General features: G+C 40.1%; 2 protein-coding genes across 5 annotated transcripts; one reads left to right on the top strand and one right to left on the bottom strand.

The window, feature by feature from the left end:
• Window positions 1-1600: 1600 nt before the first annotated feature.
• Window positions 1601-13673, bottom strand: psen1 (presenilin 1). 4 transcript variants are annotated; one of them, XM_055057376.1, is made up of 11 exons: window positions 13550-13673; window positions 11714-11798; window positions 9085-9404; window positions 7976-8117; window positions 7412-7479; window positions 7083-7303; window positions 6314-6412; window positions 5487-5579; window positions 5232-5408; window positions 3464-3582; window positions 1601-3228 (listed from the first exon to the last, which is right to left on the bottom strand). In XM_055057376.1, the coding sequence occupies exons 2-11, from the start codon at window positions 11747-11749 to the stop codon at window positions 3073-3075; spliced, it is 1431 nt and encodes a 476-aa protein (XP_054913351.1). In that variant the 5' UTR covers window positions 11750-11798; window positions 13550-13673; the 3' UTR covers window positions 1601-3072. The 4 variants fall into 4 exon arrangements, with proteins under 4 accessions (XP_054913351.1, XP_054913354.1, XP_054913353.1 ...); XM_055057379.1 differs by having other exon boundaries at window positions 9085-9401; XM_055057378.1 differs by having other exon boundaries at window positions 13554-13673.
• Window positions 13674-14482: 809 nt separating this feature from the next.
• On the top strand, window positions 14483-17191 carry LOC129377345 (enhancer of rudimentary homolog). Its single transcript, XM_055057227.1, has 4 exons — window positions 14483-14586; window positions 15194-15281; window positions 15771-15891; window positions 16955-17191. Exons 1-4 carry the CDS (start codon window positions 14584-14586, stop codon window positions 17055-17057), a joined length of 315 nt encoding a protein of 104 aa, XP_054913202.1. The 5' UTR covers window positions 14483-14583; the 3' UTR covers window positions 17058-17191.
• The last annotated feature ends 276 nt before the right edge of the window (window positions 17192-17467 follow it).

Genomic DNA, 17467 nt, shown 5'->3' with positions numbered 1-17467 from the left:
AGCGTGTGTACTGGGTTTTCTTCTTGATTTTCTCCCTGTCCTCAAAATCCTCAGCAGGGATGCCTCCAGGATCAGGCATCCTAACTAGATGCCAGATTCTCTTCACCTGGTTCTTCTCAATGTGTGGAAGCAGCGACTCTGAGTGCCTCCCGGAAAACCGAACGTCTCACCCTATTTCAAAGGGAGAGCCCAGAAACCCTTTGGAGGAAACTCACTAAAATCCTCAGACTCTTTCCTGTTTCACGACAGATCAACCGGAAAATCCAATTTGTGAACTAGACGCAGAGACACTTGAACTCCTCCACTTGGGGCAGGACCAAGTCGCTGACCCAGACAAGCCACTCTGTTTGAATGGTCCAGTCAAAGTTTGTGTTTATAGTTGAATCTGACTGAGCTAGAAGCTACTTTGCAGTGACGGGAAAGAATGATTACAGTCGCTTTGTGTTCACACCTGGTAGAGACATCGCAACTGTGACTGAAGTGCAAAGTCTTGACAAGGTTTTCTTTAGCCATTTATTAAGAATGAAAACGTACCAAATATGCGTAACATCTGCTAAAAGTGAAAGAAGTGGGAGGATTTTGCTACAATGCTTTCAAAGCATTCCAGGAGTCTAGAAATGAACCGTGTATCTTCAGAGTTGACGTTCCACACAGGAATTGCTGAGTACTTGTTAGGCCAGTCACAATATGAGCCCAAACATTGTGGGTAAGCCGCCCTAAGCTGCCAGCGTGCAGGCCAATGAGGCTAAACAGTTCCCATGGAGATGACAAAAGTGGCTAGCACTACAGGCAGAAGGCCAACGCTCCCATCAGCCAACCGGCACAGGAGAAGGTGAGTGAGGAATGCTGCTGTGACAAATTACCAAGGAATTTTCACAATCTTCCACATAATCTGCTCAGCATCAGTTCCAAGTGTCACTTCATTTTGTAACTGTGCAATATGACAATTAAACTGGCCTACAGGCCGCTGAGTCGTGTCGCAGCCTGACCAACTGTCTGGATGCTAAAGGAGAACAAGGAATGAATCTCTGAAATAAATGATAGCTGAATAAAAATCACTCACCAACCACTGGATTAGGTACGTCCTGCTGGTACAAGGTTGGACACCGTTTTGCCTTGGGTGATTGTACCAAAATGGTGGTTTGCAGGTCATTGTGTGCTTCACCCAACTTGGCTGCTGGTGGTTTTCAAAGCTCCAGTGTCGCTATGTACGGTAGCTGTGGCTACTATTGCCACCATAAGATTGTGAATGTGAAATTATTTTTCAGAAACTCTTTATGTAAGTGGTGCCCTAAAGAGACCTGTTTTAATATATATATATATATATATATTTGGCAGTAACAGCCATACTTTTAACTAAAAAGACTTCTTATCGTTACTCATTTTAACAAATACCATAAAATATAGATATTACCTATCTATCAGATGATTTTGTGTACGTCAGCATGTGGTGAGAATATTTTAGCAACTTTTTCTGTCATAAAAGCCCTTTTAATGAAACGACACACTACTGTCCCCCCACATGGTTTAACATAATATCTTAGTATCCAGTCAGTGGTGTAATGCACAACAAAACTCTGCAAGCGTTAAAAAGGAAACATTTCCTGTTTCACTGTTTATTAAAAAAAGAAAAAAAATTGGAATCGGAACAACCTGCATAACACACAAAAGCCTGTGAAGAAAACTAAAGTAAGCCAAGAGTTTCCCAATTAACAAAAACCGGGAGTAAAATCTGTCCATAGCAAGTACTACAATTTTGTTCCCTCCGGGGTTCTTCATAAGCACAAAACCTGGGTGCAAAAAAGAAGCAATCAGTGCAGCTGGTCCTCCTTTATGTTCAATATTAGTTCATAATTCACTTTTTTTTTATTTAAACCAGACTATGTATTTTAGGTTTGATTTTTTTTTTCTGTGGCCGAAACACCTTATGATACAGGAGGAAAGTGGGAATAGTTTTCCAAAAATATCAGATTCTGTCTTTTAGCAGCACCAAATGCTGCAGACATACAATTTTAGGTGTCTAAACACTTACCCCGATAAAAAAAAGAAAAGCCAAAACAAAGCAAAACGCATTTTCTTCTCAGCACAATTAAAGGAGAAAATTTATCCCAACGGCATCCATGTGACGCAGTAAAGTTCAGTGTTTGATGTAGCATAGTTCCAAACAGCACCAGGCGAGCGTCATGAGGGCAGCTGTAGCCTAAAGGTTTAGAGTTTGTGACCGGATGATCACAGGTTACAATCCCTGGACAGATTTCGGGGGAGGAAAGAAAAACAAAACAAAAAAAAACAAACAAAGCACATGTCTGTCACACAATTATAACAACAACTACTGAAATGCCCTCGAGCAAGGCACTGAACTCTCAGAGTGCTCCAGCGGAATCGCTCGGTGGCTCGCGCGGGAAAACTCAGATCCCTCCCCCGCACCGCGCTTTCGTCGTCGGAGACTCTTGTCCGATGAGGCGCTTCGCCTTCGCGGGTGTGAAAATCAGTCAAGTTTGAATTTTGTTCCTTAAGTAAAGCAAAACGATAATGACGCAATTAATATTTCGCTCTTTAACAGCGGTGAGCGAAGCGCGCTCTGACGTCTCGTACACGTTCAAATCACACGTCACTATCTACTGGTCGGCGGCGCCGTCCATCCGTTCGTTATTTTTGATGAAAGGCGCTGTAAAGGTTTGGAGCTGAAATGGACCAGAGAGGGTTTTTTGCTATAATCTTAAAGAGAATATTCCCTCTTCTTGAAACAGCGACTGTGTAGGTGTCCCTGAGGAAGGCACCTGCTGTAAAGCCCCTTGATGAAAGAGACGGAAACTAAAGAGCCTCCTTTGCTGGCCAAGCAGAAGATGAAAAAATGTCACTTTAAAAAAAAAAAAAATGGACGTAAAACCTTAAAGAGCAGCCGTCGTCGTGTTCCAGCATCGTGAGGAAGTGTTTATATGACGGACGGCTGCGTCGTTCTTTGTTCTTCCGGGCCGCAGAGGGGAAGGTGAAAGGAGTACGTGTGTGGGGGTGGGGGAGCGCTCTCGTGCTGGGCGGGTTGAGGGTCGTCTCGGGGGTCGCGCGGTCCTGCTAAATGTAAAACTGGTGCAGCGCCAGCTCATCCATGAACGGCCGCACCAGGTTATCCGTGGCGAAGTAGAAGACGAGGCCGAAGAAGATGGAGATGGGCAGAGCGGGGAGAGCTTTCCGGAAGATGGCGAGCAGGAGAAGAGTCAGACATAAACCCTGCAGGGGGGATGGAGAGGGTGTGTGCGGGGGGGAGAGACGAACATAGCACACTCTGTGATTATGATCCAAACAAACTCATCTCTGCAACCAAACAGATTCTTTTTTTTTTTTTCTTTCTTTTTTAAAAAAGCCAAGCGGTTTTCATAAATTAAGAACACATATGGCGCTGAAAAAGAAAGAGCAGACTGCGGTGGCGTGCGCTTGACGTGAAAATAAGCGGCTGGGCACTCACGATGAGGATGGCTACGAAGCAGGCCAGTGTGGTGTTCCAGTCGCCGCTGGCCGTGGCCGAGGCCTTCCCCACCAGCATGCTGTAGAAGATGAAGTCCCCGAGCCCCAGTTTGACGCCCCCTGAGAACACAGGAGGAGGTCGCCACATTTTTTAGGGTGTAGTCGACTATAAACGCTTCCAAGCTCAGTCAGAAAACACCCACCCCTCTGCTTTTCACAGCTGTAATTACTGTGGGGGAAAAAAAGTAAAAATAAAGAGCTCCGACCCCATATTTACAGAAGATTTAAGTTAGAAAGAGCACCGCGTGTCCAGATGGATAAAGGACATAAAAACTAGCAATTGCCATAAATGATCACTTTCTAATCTGTTTCAACCGAAAGGAGGAGTGACTGCGGCACGGAGAGAGAGAAGACGGGTAAAGAAACTTTCCAAAAATGTTTTATATGTTTGCCGAGAAGGAAACAGAGGCGACGAAGCAGAAAAGAATCTGCGATTTAATGGGGTAAAGATTACAAAGCTCAAGTTCATGTTAAAGCCGTGGAGGAAAGCCAAAGAATTCATAATGAACCATTACGGCTGTTTATGAATACAAGGGTAGCCATGTTTGAACACTTTCCTTTTTGGGCCTAATGGTCGCCTCTAAACTCTTTGAACGACCATGTGTGAGACTTGGGCTTCAGAAATAAACCTGCCTAGTTTTGCATCGTCATTATACAGGAGATGGTAAGCATTTCAATGATTGATTATTCTGGCGATTAATCGATTTTTAATGATTAATCAATTGTCCTGACGATTAATTGATTTTTTTTTTTTTACTCTGCAGATTTTTCATTTTCTCACTTCACCCTTTTTTTATACAATATTAGAAATGCAATATGCAAAATATGCAAACAAATAACTGGATTCATTTTGATTTTACTGCCTAAAAGCAACAACATAATATCTCGCTAGTAAATCTGGACCGAGTGAAGCTAAAACTGTGACACTTGGAAAAATTTTGGTTATAGCATATTTACATACAAAGGTGTTTTTTGTCCTAAATGCAAAACGTACGTATTTTTTGGTGTAATTGATTTTCAGAATATGTTGTTTTATTTCACCAAATGGCCTTTTGTTGCGACTATCTACTCCAGTTAAGAACTAATTAATTATTAAATTAGTTGACCATAATTTAAACAATTACAATTAAGCCAATTAATCATCTCAGCCCTTTTGCTTCCACGTTAAAAAAGTAATTCCAAGTTATTTAAAGACGCAATGAACAAAAGGTTTACCTATACGCTGTCAATCTATTAGATTTTTGTTCCAAATGCCCAAATTTCTTTACCTTTTATGTTGTAATCATTTAGCAAATTTGATTAATATTCCAACTATCTGCACAAAAGTGAATCTATCATTTTAGATAAAGAGGCACGGAAATGGCCACCTGTCGCTTTTTTGTGATCCTGTTTCTTTTAAGCTACTGTCAGACAAAAACAGTTTGTCAAACCGTTTATCAAAAAACATTTTGTTTTCTTAATTGCCGTGTTTCCATGAAGAAACACTCCAATTTGCACAATAATACGTTTAATGGAAACGTAGCTAAAGTTAATGAAGACACTCTGGAGCCTCACATGAACTCATGTAAATATTTAGTTTTATATCCAATATCACTCATTTAAAGCCAATCAGGCAAGTTTTTAAAGTCAATGTTTTGTTTTTTTGCCTTTTTTATCTTGGTAAAATAAAGATTAAATGAAAATAAAAAGACTCCATTTCAAGCACTCACTCTCCTCATCGTCGTCTTCCACGGGCGGACGCGCAGACGGCATCTGTTGGATCTCCCGCCTGGTCTCCTCGGTGGACTGGAGCTGCCCCAACCGGTGCTCCTGCTGACTGACCCAGGAGGAGGTGAAGCCGCCGTCGTCCTGCGAGGGACTCGACGGCGCCGGAGACTCTACGGCGGCTGGCGAACAGCCATGAGTTTGGAATATTAAAAATCGTCTGGGACTGAACTTGTTCAATCATCTGAATCCCTACTCACAGTCCTGAGTCTGTTGTTGAGGTGGAGACGCTTCTGTGGAGTTCCTCTTTGGCCTGTCGGTGTCGGCCATGTTGACGAGCCATACCATTGTAGCTGGAGAAGAAGCGAACGAGGAAAAAAAGAGAGAAAAAGAAAAAGAAATCAAACACAAAGTCTAAAAGAAGCTTCCATTTCAGCTGTGTGGTTAAGGTTAATTTTGCCATTTTATTTGGCACCTTGATAAACTTAGATCACATAAAATATATAATACTAAATAAAGTGAATCATATGAAGCACTGACTCTTTAAGTCAGTTTGTGATCAGTTATTGATTCAATCAGGACATTTTAATAAGTGTCCTGATTGACTAGTATTACTCTTACTAGTAATACGTGAGAATTGCAATGATAAAATGTTAGAAACCTCCAGTTCTAAATACACACTAAAGTACCTTTACACCAAAAAACAGTGAAGTAGTTGTTTTCTCATTTTTTATTTATTTTTAGCAATTAAAAATCAGTATGATAAATGACAAAAATCACTGGTTGTCATATGCTAAGCTGAAAATACAGGTTACGGCCTAAATATATTCACAATAGAAAAACATTTCATTTTCCAACAAACCCTGATTTTTATGTTTTACTAATGGATTCAGATGCTACATGTGGAATCTCAAATTTCATTCCATATTACATTTTTCCATATTTATTCAGCAATCAAATCAAACACACGCTTTCCTAGACTCTTCAAAATAATGAACAAGCTAGTTTATCTCAGCCTTAATGTTGTCTCTACTGTGTGATAACTAAAAAACAAAACAGACTGAAGATCTTATCTTGTCTGACTTACAAGAATAGATGAGAGCTGGAAAAATGGGTTCGTTTCTCTCCTGAGCCGTTTCTACAAGAATCCTCAGTGGTCCTTTGGGGCAGAGCACAGCCAGCAGGTCTGTGATAGGAGAGACCAAGAAAATCAGAAATATCATGTTTATAAGGTGTCACTGACAACAACAAATAAGAAACTGCAGCTTTTCTGGCTCCTACGATCTAAACTGGCCCAGTTTCCCAAAATTTTCTCATCGGCCATGAGAAAATTTTGAGCGGGATGGCAGAAAACAAACCAAAACACTGGTGGTTGTAGTGTGACAAAATATGCCAAATCTGGGACCTGTTTTCCCACTCCACATGCTTTGTGTTTTTATGTTGACAATACGTTGTTATTCATGTGCAGAGATACAATTTTTTTTGCCCTCATCTGCCCTCCAGTTATTTTTTTCTCGTCTAACAAAAGGACAGCTTGTCCCATGATGGCGGCCGCCTCAGGCAACCGTCTACCCATGTCTTATGTTGTTTGTCTTTGGATGAGTCGTACTGGCATGAATTTCGTTGTGCTTCTGTGCAATGACGATAAAGACCGTGTTTGATTCTTTGTGTTTTCCTTTTTGTCAACACAAAGGAAAAACATTGTAAGCTGTATCCCGACATGTCATGTTTATGAGGTTAAAATAAAAACCACATGTCTGGCAGCCTCTGTATGAACTGAAGATGTTGGTAAAAGGGAAATAAAAACAAAAAACACTGGGCTTTCAAAGGGTTAGGAAATGGACGAGAAGATTTACCGTAAACGGATATGACTGCCAGGATGAGCCAGGCGGTCCACTCTGGCAGGTATTTGATGAAAACCAGTGCCATCAAGGCGCTAATCATGATGAGGTAGGCCTGCTGGAGCCGCAGAGGTCCTTTCCAGTGAATGCAGATCATACCAACCACGCCGAAGTTCCACACTACTATTGCCAGGGTGAAGTAGTCCATGGCTACGTTGTAGGTTTTGAAAACCTCCCTAACGGAAAGAGCATGGATGTCAGGGAGTGGCAGACTCCTCCGCACGCAAGGAAAACCATTGGTACATTCGGAAAAATGAATTTCAATGTACGTTAGTGAGACTTACTGGAGGTAGATGAAGGAGAAGAAGAAGAGCAAGAGGAGGGAGGAGAGAAACAGCCAGCCTTGGATCACCTGAAAAAGGAAACGTGAGGCTGGTTAGCATGTAGCATGGCTAGAGCAGCTTGATTAATCTACGTGTTTGTTTCAGTGTTGTCACCAGCTGGAGGTTTTAATTGTTTTTTTGTTTTGTTTTTTTTTCACCAATTTAATCAAACATCTGTGAAAGTTTTCACAAAAATATGCTTTATTGTAGCTTCACTCAGAATTTTTTTAAAATAAGTATTATATTTCTTTCTAAAATAAGAAAAAGCGCAAAGATGGGTGCAGCTGCATACTCTGAAGTCTATGGTTGACAAAATATGTCAACCATAGACCTAAATGAAATATGTTTTCATTTAGAAAATGAAAACATATTTTTCAGGAACCAGTTTAGTTGGGTACCATTATCTTGACAGACTTTTCTTTTGCAATGTAAGATGTAAAATGGTAACAAAAGCAAAGGTAGCATGAACTAGAAAGGGAAAAAAATCTCCACATTTATGCACTATGTCATTGAAGATGAACATACCTTGTAGCAGCGATACTTGTACAACAACACCAGCACCAGAGTCATGACGATGATCACAGTGATCATGATGGTGGCGTTCAGGATGGAGTTGACGGCTCGCTGTGCTACGGTGTCCGTCTCTTCAGGGAATGGTGTGTAGATCCTGCAGACGATGTTGGATACAAAGCTGTTTAAGTATCTAAAAAAACTTGTGTGTGTGTGTGTGTGTGTGTGTGTGTGTATATATATATACCTTGTATATATATACAAGGTATATATATATATATATATATATATATATATATATATATATATATATATATATATATATATATATATATATATATATACACACACAGATTTGATCGCGAAAACTATAGTCGTTATAGCACAAATGCCCCTCCATCATCGCCAGATCAACCACTTTTCATATTTAGGAAATATGAAACACGCTCTCCGTTTCCCCGGTTTTTTTCTACATGAATCTAATTTTTTCCATCAAGTGTATTTTATTTGATGTACACGATTCAACCGGTGAAATTACTTTTTTTTCATGTTGTAAATTACAGATAAATTGTTGTTTATTTAAAAATATAATAATTGGAGAGGGGGGTAAAGCAGGAGGACAGAATCATGACTGAGCTCAACTTGCCCCAAATCGATCTTTCAACTTTAAAAAAGTGTTTCACTTCTCCCTTGAGTTTGTATCTTCATGCAGTAGCTTATATATGGCACAACTGATACAAAAAAAATACCTAAAAGTACACGTTATATTCTAAAACACATGATGGACCAAATTCACTTTCAAGCATGAAAACATATTTTTAAGAGTTAAAAGTTTAACCACGTTGCTAATGGAGTTCTTACATTAAAGAGTTCCTCATAGATATCTGATCAATGTTTTTACTGTTTCCTAGAAACAAAGCTTGGTCCAAATGACCCGTTATACTGTCAATTGCTGACAGAATAAAAAAAAAAAAAAAAAAAAAGAAAAACACAATGCCTCCACCTAGTGGTAGTTCTGTTCTACTACACGCCAAATCAAGCAGAGGTGTGACTGGTTTTAAATGAGGTCAGAGTCCACAGCTCCGTCCTCGTTCAGGGCCCGATAAGGCTCATAAAGCACTCACAGCCTCTGGCCGTCGTTCTTGGTGTAGAAGCTGACGGACTTTATGGTCGCCACCACCACCACCATGCACAGCGTCACGGGAACAAAGAGCATGATGACGTGCTTGGCCCCGTATTTCAAGGTCATCTCCTCGTCCTCCTCCTCTTCGTTCTCCACCACTCGAGGAGGATGGGCGGCCGGGGGCTGGCCGTTCGGCTCGGGTCCGGAGTTGTCGCCCCCTCCCTCATCGCCAGAGCCTCCCCTGGACCTGGCTCTTGTCGCCGGAGCCTCCTGGGGTTGCTGGACGGCCTCTGGGTTCGTGTTGGCCTGCTGTTGGTCCTTCTGGCAAAAAGCAGAAGGAACCTCGTTAGTCGGACTGGATGATTCGGATGCGAGACTCAAAAGGATACAACATGTCACATTTCCATAATCCATCTGGCCACATGGATGAATTCCCACTGCTCTTAATGAAGCTCTTAAAGAGTTGGGAAGGTTGTTCTTTTGCATCTTTTGTGTTTGGGAGATTCTACCTCTGAGCTTTGCTTCTCTTTCCTTGTAATTACCAGCAGATTCAGTCATCGGCTGAGCGCAAAGGTTTAAAGATTCTTTCACTTAAAGCAGATTTGGCACAAGATGTTTGCTGCTGCAGTTGAACACAGAGCAGAGGAGGAAGGGGCAATCATCGACACTGCACCCGGTTCTGCTCCGGTTACTGAGTGACTGAAGCAGGAAGCTGTACTCATTCTGGCACACAAGACTTTTTTTGTCAAGTAATCAGTGAGCGAAAACCTCTGTTATTATTTTAACAGGTGAGGAAAATTTGCAAATCGACTTAAAACATCCAAAAAGCAGACGAAGGCCACTAATCGTCAAAGTACACGGAGGGTTTCTGAAACTGATCATGCGATTTTTACTAGGGATCCCGATTTATTTAACTTTGGGAGATACTTGCATGTAAAACTGATCTTATCTACCTCAGCAAAAGTCGTCAATCACCTTACATCTGATTGATGTAATGCGTGGTTAACAATAGTCGCCCCACTTTTCCCAATTTAGCAACTTTTCTCTTTGTTTGCTACATTTAGTTTCACACAGAAAAAAATTGCTTTTGCTGAAAATTGGAATCGGCGCATCCCAAGTTTCTAGAGCTTAAACTCGTATTGATGCGAGTTCAGAGGAAGCACGGGGTAGATGGGAGTTTTCATGTGCATTACCTTCTCCACCGCTGCATACTGCCTTGCAGCTGGCTGAAAAAAAACCTCAAAAATGTTCCCTCACTTCCAAGGAGGACAAAAATGGCTGTTTGAAAATATTTCCAGGCATGACAAAAATGATGATGTTGAAGCTGAAGGAGCGCCACCTGTCCTTTTTCAATGGGAACCCGGTTTCAAAGTTAATCTGTTAAAGGTTTGACAGGAGCAGTTCTTCTCGAGTTAAACATGTTGCAACGTCGGCGGCAGCAAGCAGAGGCAGAGCTTGCTGCTTCGGGCTCGGCTGTTGCGCAACAGTCGGGGGGAATTATTGTTCGAGCGGGATGAAGACTAAACTGTGAAGGAAAGCAGATTTAGATGTACATTTCTTCACCTTTTAGGGAAAACCGGAGAGACGCTGGCTTCTCATAACCACAAGACATAAATCGCTGACCTCAGCGCTAAATTTATGGCATTTCAGAACCAAACAGGGTGCAGCAGTGGTGCTAAAAAGTGATGTCAGACTTGCTGTAAAGCCCCTTGAGCAAAAAAAAAAACACCAAAACATCTGAATGCAGGTAAAATAAGTCTTTGAGATTCAAGACCGTGAGGCAAGTTGATACTTGTGGTCTGGGAGAGCAAGAAGCACTTCGACCAGACAGAGCACGGCAGGGGGCATTGCCAGAAATCATTTCTGGCAATGATTTCTGGGGCATTGCCAGAAATCAGGTGAAAACGCTGAGAGAGCTATGTGAACTATCGTCTGTTGTTTCTCAGGCCTGGGAATAAGGCCAAGGACGCACGACGCAGAGTCAACTGGTGTTAAATTAAACAGCATTTAGCAGCAACTCCAACAGGTGTGGGGAGACATTTCCACATTGAATCAGAAATCTGGCCAGAAATTATTACTAAAAATGACATGGTATGCAAAAATAGTCATAATGTGTCTAATAATTATTATGACGATAGTGTAATACTATCAGGTGATGTTTTACAGTTTGACATCTAGAGTGAATAATGTTCTGCCAAGGATATAGAAGCCTTCGACTCCGTCCTTCAGCTGTGAAGTAAACACCTGTATTTACAGCAACAGCAGATTGGTAACCACAGCAGTCCAGGTCCAGGACACAAATACAGTTTTTAGGATGGGAATGTGAAAAAATATAAAAAAGCTAAAGTTTTGTGAATACTATTGAACAGCACCATAATGTATTGTTTAATAAACTCACTGTAGTCTAGAACTTAGATGTGAACCATATACAGTCGCAATAGAAAATGGCCAAACAACAATCGAGCTTTATTGACGTTACAGAAACTTCTCCACTCTGCATGACATCAAACCGACTCAGTGCTTTGACGCAGAAAATGTTGAAACCCAAAAAATAAATAAAATATGAGGTGCAATTATTGCCCCACAGAGCGAGAGTCGTCTAACTGCTGTGACCGAGGCTTCATACTGACCATATTGTTTTCAACATCCTCTGCGTTGTTCGCCATGTTGGCTCAGCCGACACTTGCCCTCACATGCAAACAGTCCTCTTTCACCCTGATGCAAGAGAAGAAGAAACACAATCATGATTAGACCACCAGAAACAAATAAAGAGTACATTCTTTGCTGAAAGAGCCTGATTGAAACAGTTTCAAATGACCTGGGAGAATAGGAGCAAAATAGCACAACCAGTAGCGATTTCCAATATGGGAAATGTGGGAGGCGGACCAGGGCGGCTTCTCCTCAAGGGCGGCCACATTAAAAAACAGTTAAATCTGTGGCCTACTTCTGGATTAAAAACTAATTGTTTTAACATAAGGTAGGACTAAAAAAAAAAAAAAAAAACATTTGAGAAAATGTTTCTTATGTTTCCTGAAGTGTGGTAATGTATATTGTCTTATTAAAAGATATATTTTTTTAGAGGTTCCTTAACAGTTATGTGTTGAAATTTGTGTTTTGGTTAAAATGCAACTGCAGCACACAGAAAGATATGTTTGACAGATGGTGCAGCTTATTTTAATTGCATTTTCTACAGAATAAATTTTTTGTATCATTGTATGCTTTTAACTGCCTGGCACACAGTTTGTATGCTTCTTGCTAGGTGTGTTTATAGCACTATTCCAGGTTCTTCCACATTTTTTCAAGTAAAATAATAAAACAAACTGAGTGTGCCTGCAATGGAAGGGTCAAGACTCCAAATAAAGCTGGGACCGCCTCTGAATACCACAATAATGCTTTCTACATAAAATAATTTATCTTTATTGCAGTAGAAAATGAATACTCTAATTTATGCATTTTGGCATTAATTCCATGCAAATTCACAAATCAAATAAAGGCTTTAAAAATGAGTCAAGTTAATGTAATCACATAATCTCACTCTGGTTTTCGTTTGTTTGTTTGTTTGTTCACGTGTTATAAGAAGTTCACAAGTGGAGACGGTAAATGTGACAAGACTTCCTCCCAGTATTGGGTCACAACAACTGTGAGGAAGTGTCATGCACAAAACAGACTACCAGACTCTGCTCACGGCTTCGTTTTAGAAGAAAAACCTCAATGTCATGCGTATGTTTGTAACCAAACACATACTGGCAGTCCAGGGTAAAATTGACACTATGAAAAGAAACAATGACATAAAGTCATATTTCACTAATTGAAAGTTTGTTGAAACTCTGGACAACCTCAAAAGAACACAAAGTAAAAAGCTTCAGCAAGATTTATTTAAAAGTGATGTGCCAAAAATTATGTCAAAAATGATTTTTGACTTACCTCACATTAAGTCGGTAATTTTAAGAACTTTTGTTATTTTAAATGCTGATGTAATTTAAGGGTTTTTATTTTCCAGGCTTCTTGCCATTTCTTTAATATGATATTTGTCTAGATTTTTGTTATTTAAGTGTCTGAAATCCTAAAATCCTATCCTGCCAAACAAGACCTAAACTCCTAAATAAATTTTTGAATATTATACATTAGTATATTAAGAATACCCATATAACTTCCACTAGTGGCAACAGTGATTATTAATAATCCCTAGAAATGCACGCCATTAATATTTTTGCCGAGATGCTACGAAATCAATAACGATTTCCTCATGCTGGATGATGAGAAGAAAGCCTGAGATAAAAGCTGTAAAGCCTGTTTTAATGCTCACATGGGCATTTTACCATTAGGTAAACGCAACACTGGCTAGTCAATGCTAGCCAGTGTTGTCTTTACGGCACAGCGGAGCTAAGCGGCTAATAGCGGGTAAAACCCCACAGCTCAAATTAAACACGGTTCTTTAACAATACTCCATGAAAACCCGCACTTACCTACAGCGAATGTTGCGTACTTTATTTAAAAAGTGTGTTTAACGGGTTTGAAACCCGGACAGTCACTCCTCCTCCTTTTTGTTGTTCCTGCCTTCCTCCCAGAACATCCGTCCGCTTCCTGCTCGAGTCGATTCGGCTCTCATCGAGCTGCAGGGGCGGAGCTCCGGCGGCAGGCGGAAACAGCTCCAGTGGAAACCGGAAACAGCTCCTTCGATACTTCACAATTAACTTCCCTCAAGCTATGAATATACATACCCAACAGGAGAATTACATTGGATGAGTCCTAAATATTTTTTTATTCTAAACGTTCAATGTAAAGTAGTATTGGTGACAATTAAAATTTGAGAATTTTGAGTGACAACCAGTTGTGTAAAGTAGACCAACAGGCACAAGAAAATGGGTTTTATCATATGTTTTCTCATTTGTTTTACAGAATACATATGCATCTACTTCAATTTAAAACCATTTTAAAAATCTACAACAGGGTATATTTGGGGTATATTTGGTGTCTTATTTTATATTGAGGTTTTTTTTTTTACCTTTAGAGAACTGGATTACTTAATAAATTTATAGTTGAGTAAAGTTAATTTTAAGACCTGATTTATTAATTAATTATTTATCACATGTATGTCATCATTTTAGAAAAAAAAATGTAAATGTCAAATTTGAAAGAGTATTCTTAATTAAGTGGATAAAAGGTTGTGGTGTGGCTTTTCATATTTTTGTTATATTGTGAGTCAGTGCTTTTAAGGTTATATTTATTAAAGAAGTTGAAGGCTCTAAAACTTTTTCCATTAACATCTACAAGGCCTTTCACAAAAACAATGCCTTTACTACATTGGATAAACTTTCTCAGAGGTGAAAGATGAGTATTTCCGCCCACCAGCGGAGCTGCTTCCGCTTCCGCCGGAGCTCCACCGGATTCTCCTCTCTTTCATGCTGTTTCCCGTCATTTAATTGTACTTCCGGTGCCAGAGGTCAGCTCGCTCGAACGTAACAGGTATCCCCGAAAGCCTACGAAAGCCACCAAAAGCATGGTATGTTTAACGTTAGGTTAGTTCTTGAAATGACGTTTCACACCTTCCAGTGAAAACCGAAGCCGACGCGTTATGTCCAATTAATTTCAGCGACTTAAACGAAAAACTTACGGTAAATACAGCAGCTAACGTTAGCGTGAAACATCCGAGACGTATTTAACTGCCGCAACAACAAAGCTAACCGATAAAACAACGTTTTTTTGTGTGTGCAAGTTTAGCTTTAGCAACATATTTCAGTGGTTATTCGTTGTTTTACCTTATTTTCCTCAAACACTTGAAACATTTGAAAACATGTGAGTTACAGTGTGGAAGTCAGCAGACAGTCAGTCACTTCAGGTGTGAGATATATACACTGTATCCGCCACAACACAACTTAAGATTGACAAAACCACATAAAGATAAACGTACACCTCGGTTTGATGTCATAAATGTTATTTAATGGTCTTAAAATGTTATTTAATGTGTCGTTTGCTTTGTGATTATAACATCACAAAGCAAACGACACACACACACACAATTATATATAAAGCAGATTTTGTTTATTTGAAAACAAGCGTACTTTGAATGAGACAATGATTTTGTGTAACAGCATAAATGTGAATTTCAGTCTCACACCATCCTGCTGGTGCAGCCCACGAAGAGGCCAGAGGGTCGGACGTACGCCGATTATGAATCAGTCAATGAATGTATGGAAGGTAAGTTGGAAAACAATTTGCCCACTTACAGAATCGCAGAAGAAGCTTTCAAAATTTCTTTTGTTTTTTTTTTTTCTTTTTTTTTTTCATTTGCCAAACCAAAACCTCAACGCCATTAACGCATCAAAAGATTTCTTGCCAGCGGACGTTGAATGGAGTGAATCTGTACGCAACATATTATGCTCTATCGTGGGTCACGAACCAAAAAAGCAAATACACAATTTTCTTTATCCTGAACATCAGCACTATTATATCGAAATGACGAAGTCTGTATCAAAACATTGGTATAAACACTTGTTCATGGAGTGGAATATTGTTGGTCAATGCACAACCGGCAGCACATTTTCATCAATTTTCCAGTCAGAATCTGTGATCAAAAGATTGAGAAGACATTTCTACAAATGTCTTGTCATTCGTTCACATTGAACTCGCATTATGTGTCTATTCTTACCATAGCAGTGCAATTTATTGTATTTTCGTATCCTGCAGGTGTTTGCAAGATGTATGAGGAGCATTTAAAGAGAATGAACCCCAACAGTCCGTCCATCACATACGATATCAGCCAACTGTTTGACTTCATCGATGACCTTGCCGACCTCAGCTGTTTGGTGTAAGTCGATGGAAAATAATTCCTTCCTGATTGTTAATCTTTAAAGAAGTACATTTCACACTAACAAAGCTTTTACATTTTTGGATGCTACCTTTAAGTGTTATTCTTAGTCTGAAAATTAACACAAAACCAGTAACTTGAATATTACGGCAGACTTTGGACAGCCCTGATGTAGAGATGATGTGTGAACATTTCCTGATACTTACTCAAGAATTTAGGGAAGTAAACAGGACTTTGGTTTAAGGCAGAAAAATTCACAAATATTTCAAGTGCTGCAAAAAGATTATAACAGAATTTTAACATGAAAGAGATCAATGTGTTCCACACTGGAATCATTTCAATTGTTTAGTTTATAAGCCAAATAGAAGCATTCACAAAGTCACAAAAATTCTCTTTAGGTGGCCTTAGCTTCACCTTCGAGGACGTAGCTCCTCCTCAGAGTCACGGTTCCCAAGCTTCTGCCTCACATGGCAGCCCGGACTTGCAACTCCCCCACTCAGCTCCTTCAGACTAGCCAGGAGCAATTAGCAAAGGCCTGATGGAACTGAGCATCTGCAAAGCTCATTATACAAGCTACTTCTCAGTGCAAAAAAACGTTCATAAAGGTGTAATAGGGGAGGCATGTTGTGATGACTTCCTGAAAGCGGAGTTTCAGAAAGAGCAGGCGTTTCTTAAAGAGACAGAGTACCAATTTTTAGATGCTAAATAACAGTCAAATTTCTTTTACGTATGATCTTTACAGTGTTTTTATCACAACAGAAAGTAGCACCGTAACTTGATATTGAAAAAGAAAGGTCTCTCCTAACATGCCTTTTTTTTGTTAACTGCATTTGTATTTGCATAGTTTAGTAGCTTCATAGAGACATAGAGCTGTCCACCTATCAAATGTAACCATTTGAGCAACTTTTAAAGCTCTATTCTAAAAATTAGGAAAGGGTCATCCTCTGGGGAACAAGAAGACTTTGGTCAATATGAAAACAGTCGTATGTTTTCAAAATGAACTGCGGCGTCCTGTTGTGAGGAGTCAGGTGCAAACAGACCTAAACCTGCCGTTCCGTCGTAGGTATCGCGCCGACACACAGACGTACCAACCGTACAACAAGGACTGGATCAAAGAGAAGATCTACGTGCTGCTTCGTCGTCAAGCCCAGCAGGCAGCCAAGTGAAGGCCACGAGAAAACCTGGGGTGCGGGTTGGGGAGGGGCGTGTAAAGGTTGTGTTTTTGGAGTTCTTTTCACATGGGGAGTGTATTTTATATATCCTTGTTTGACTTATTAATAAAGATTCCTATTAAACACCAGTTCTTATGCTGCTCAATAATTTGCATACAAACAATAGGCACATCGCGCATGGCCCATTTGGTGGTGGCAGCATCAAGCTGTGCGGAGGCTTTTTTGCTTTTGTTTTGTTTTTTCAACAGAGAGAGGGAAGCTGCATGGAAGGAGCAAAAATAAAGGGCAAAATGCAGCAACAGGATTAGATGTGGGCAGAGTACTACTGCATGTTACCTACAAAAAAAAATTCAATTCATGCTTGATACTTAAAATGGTTCAAGTTAAATATATTTTTTATACAT

Source organism: Poeciliopsis prolifica, unplaced genomic scaffold (assembly GCF_027474105.1).
Source record: "Poeciliopsis prolifica strain line A6 unplaced genomic scaffold, Auburn_PproV2 SCAFFOLD047, whole genome shotgun sequence".
Classification (NCBI taxonomy): domain Eukaryota; kingdom Metazoa; phylum Chordata; class Actinopteri; order Cyprinodontiformes; family Poeciliidae; genus Poeciliopsis; species Poeciliopsis prolifica.
Note: the sequence above shows the minus strand (reverse complement) of the source record. Positions and strands in the feature narration are given on the sequence as shown.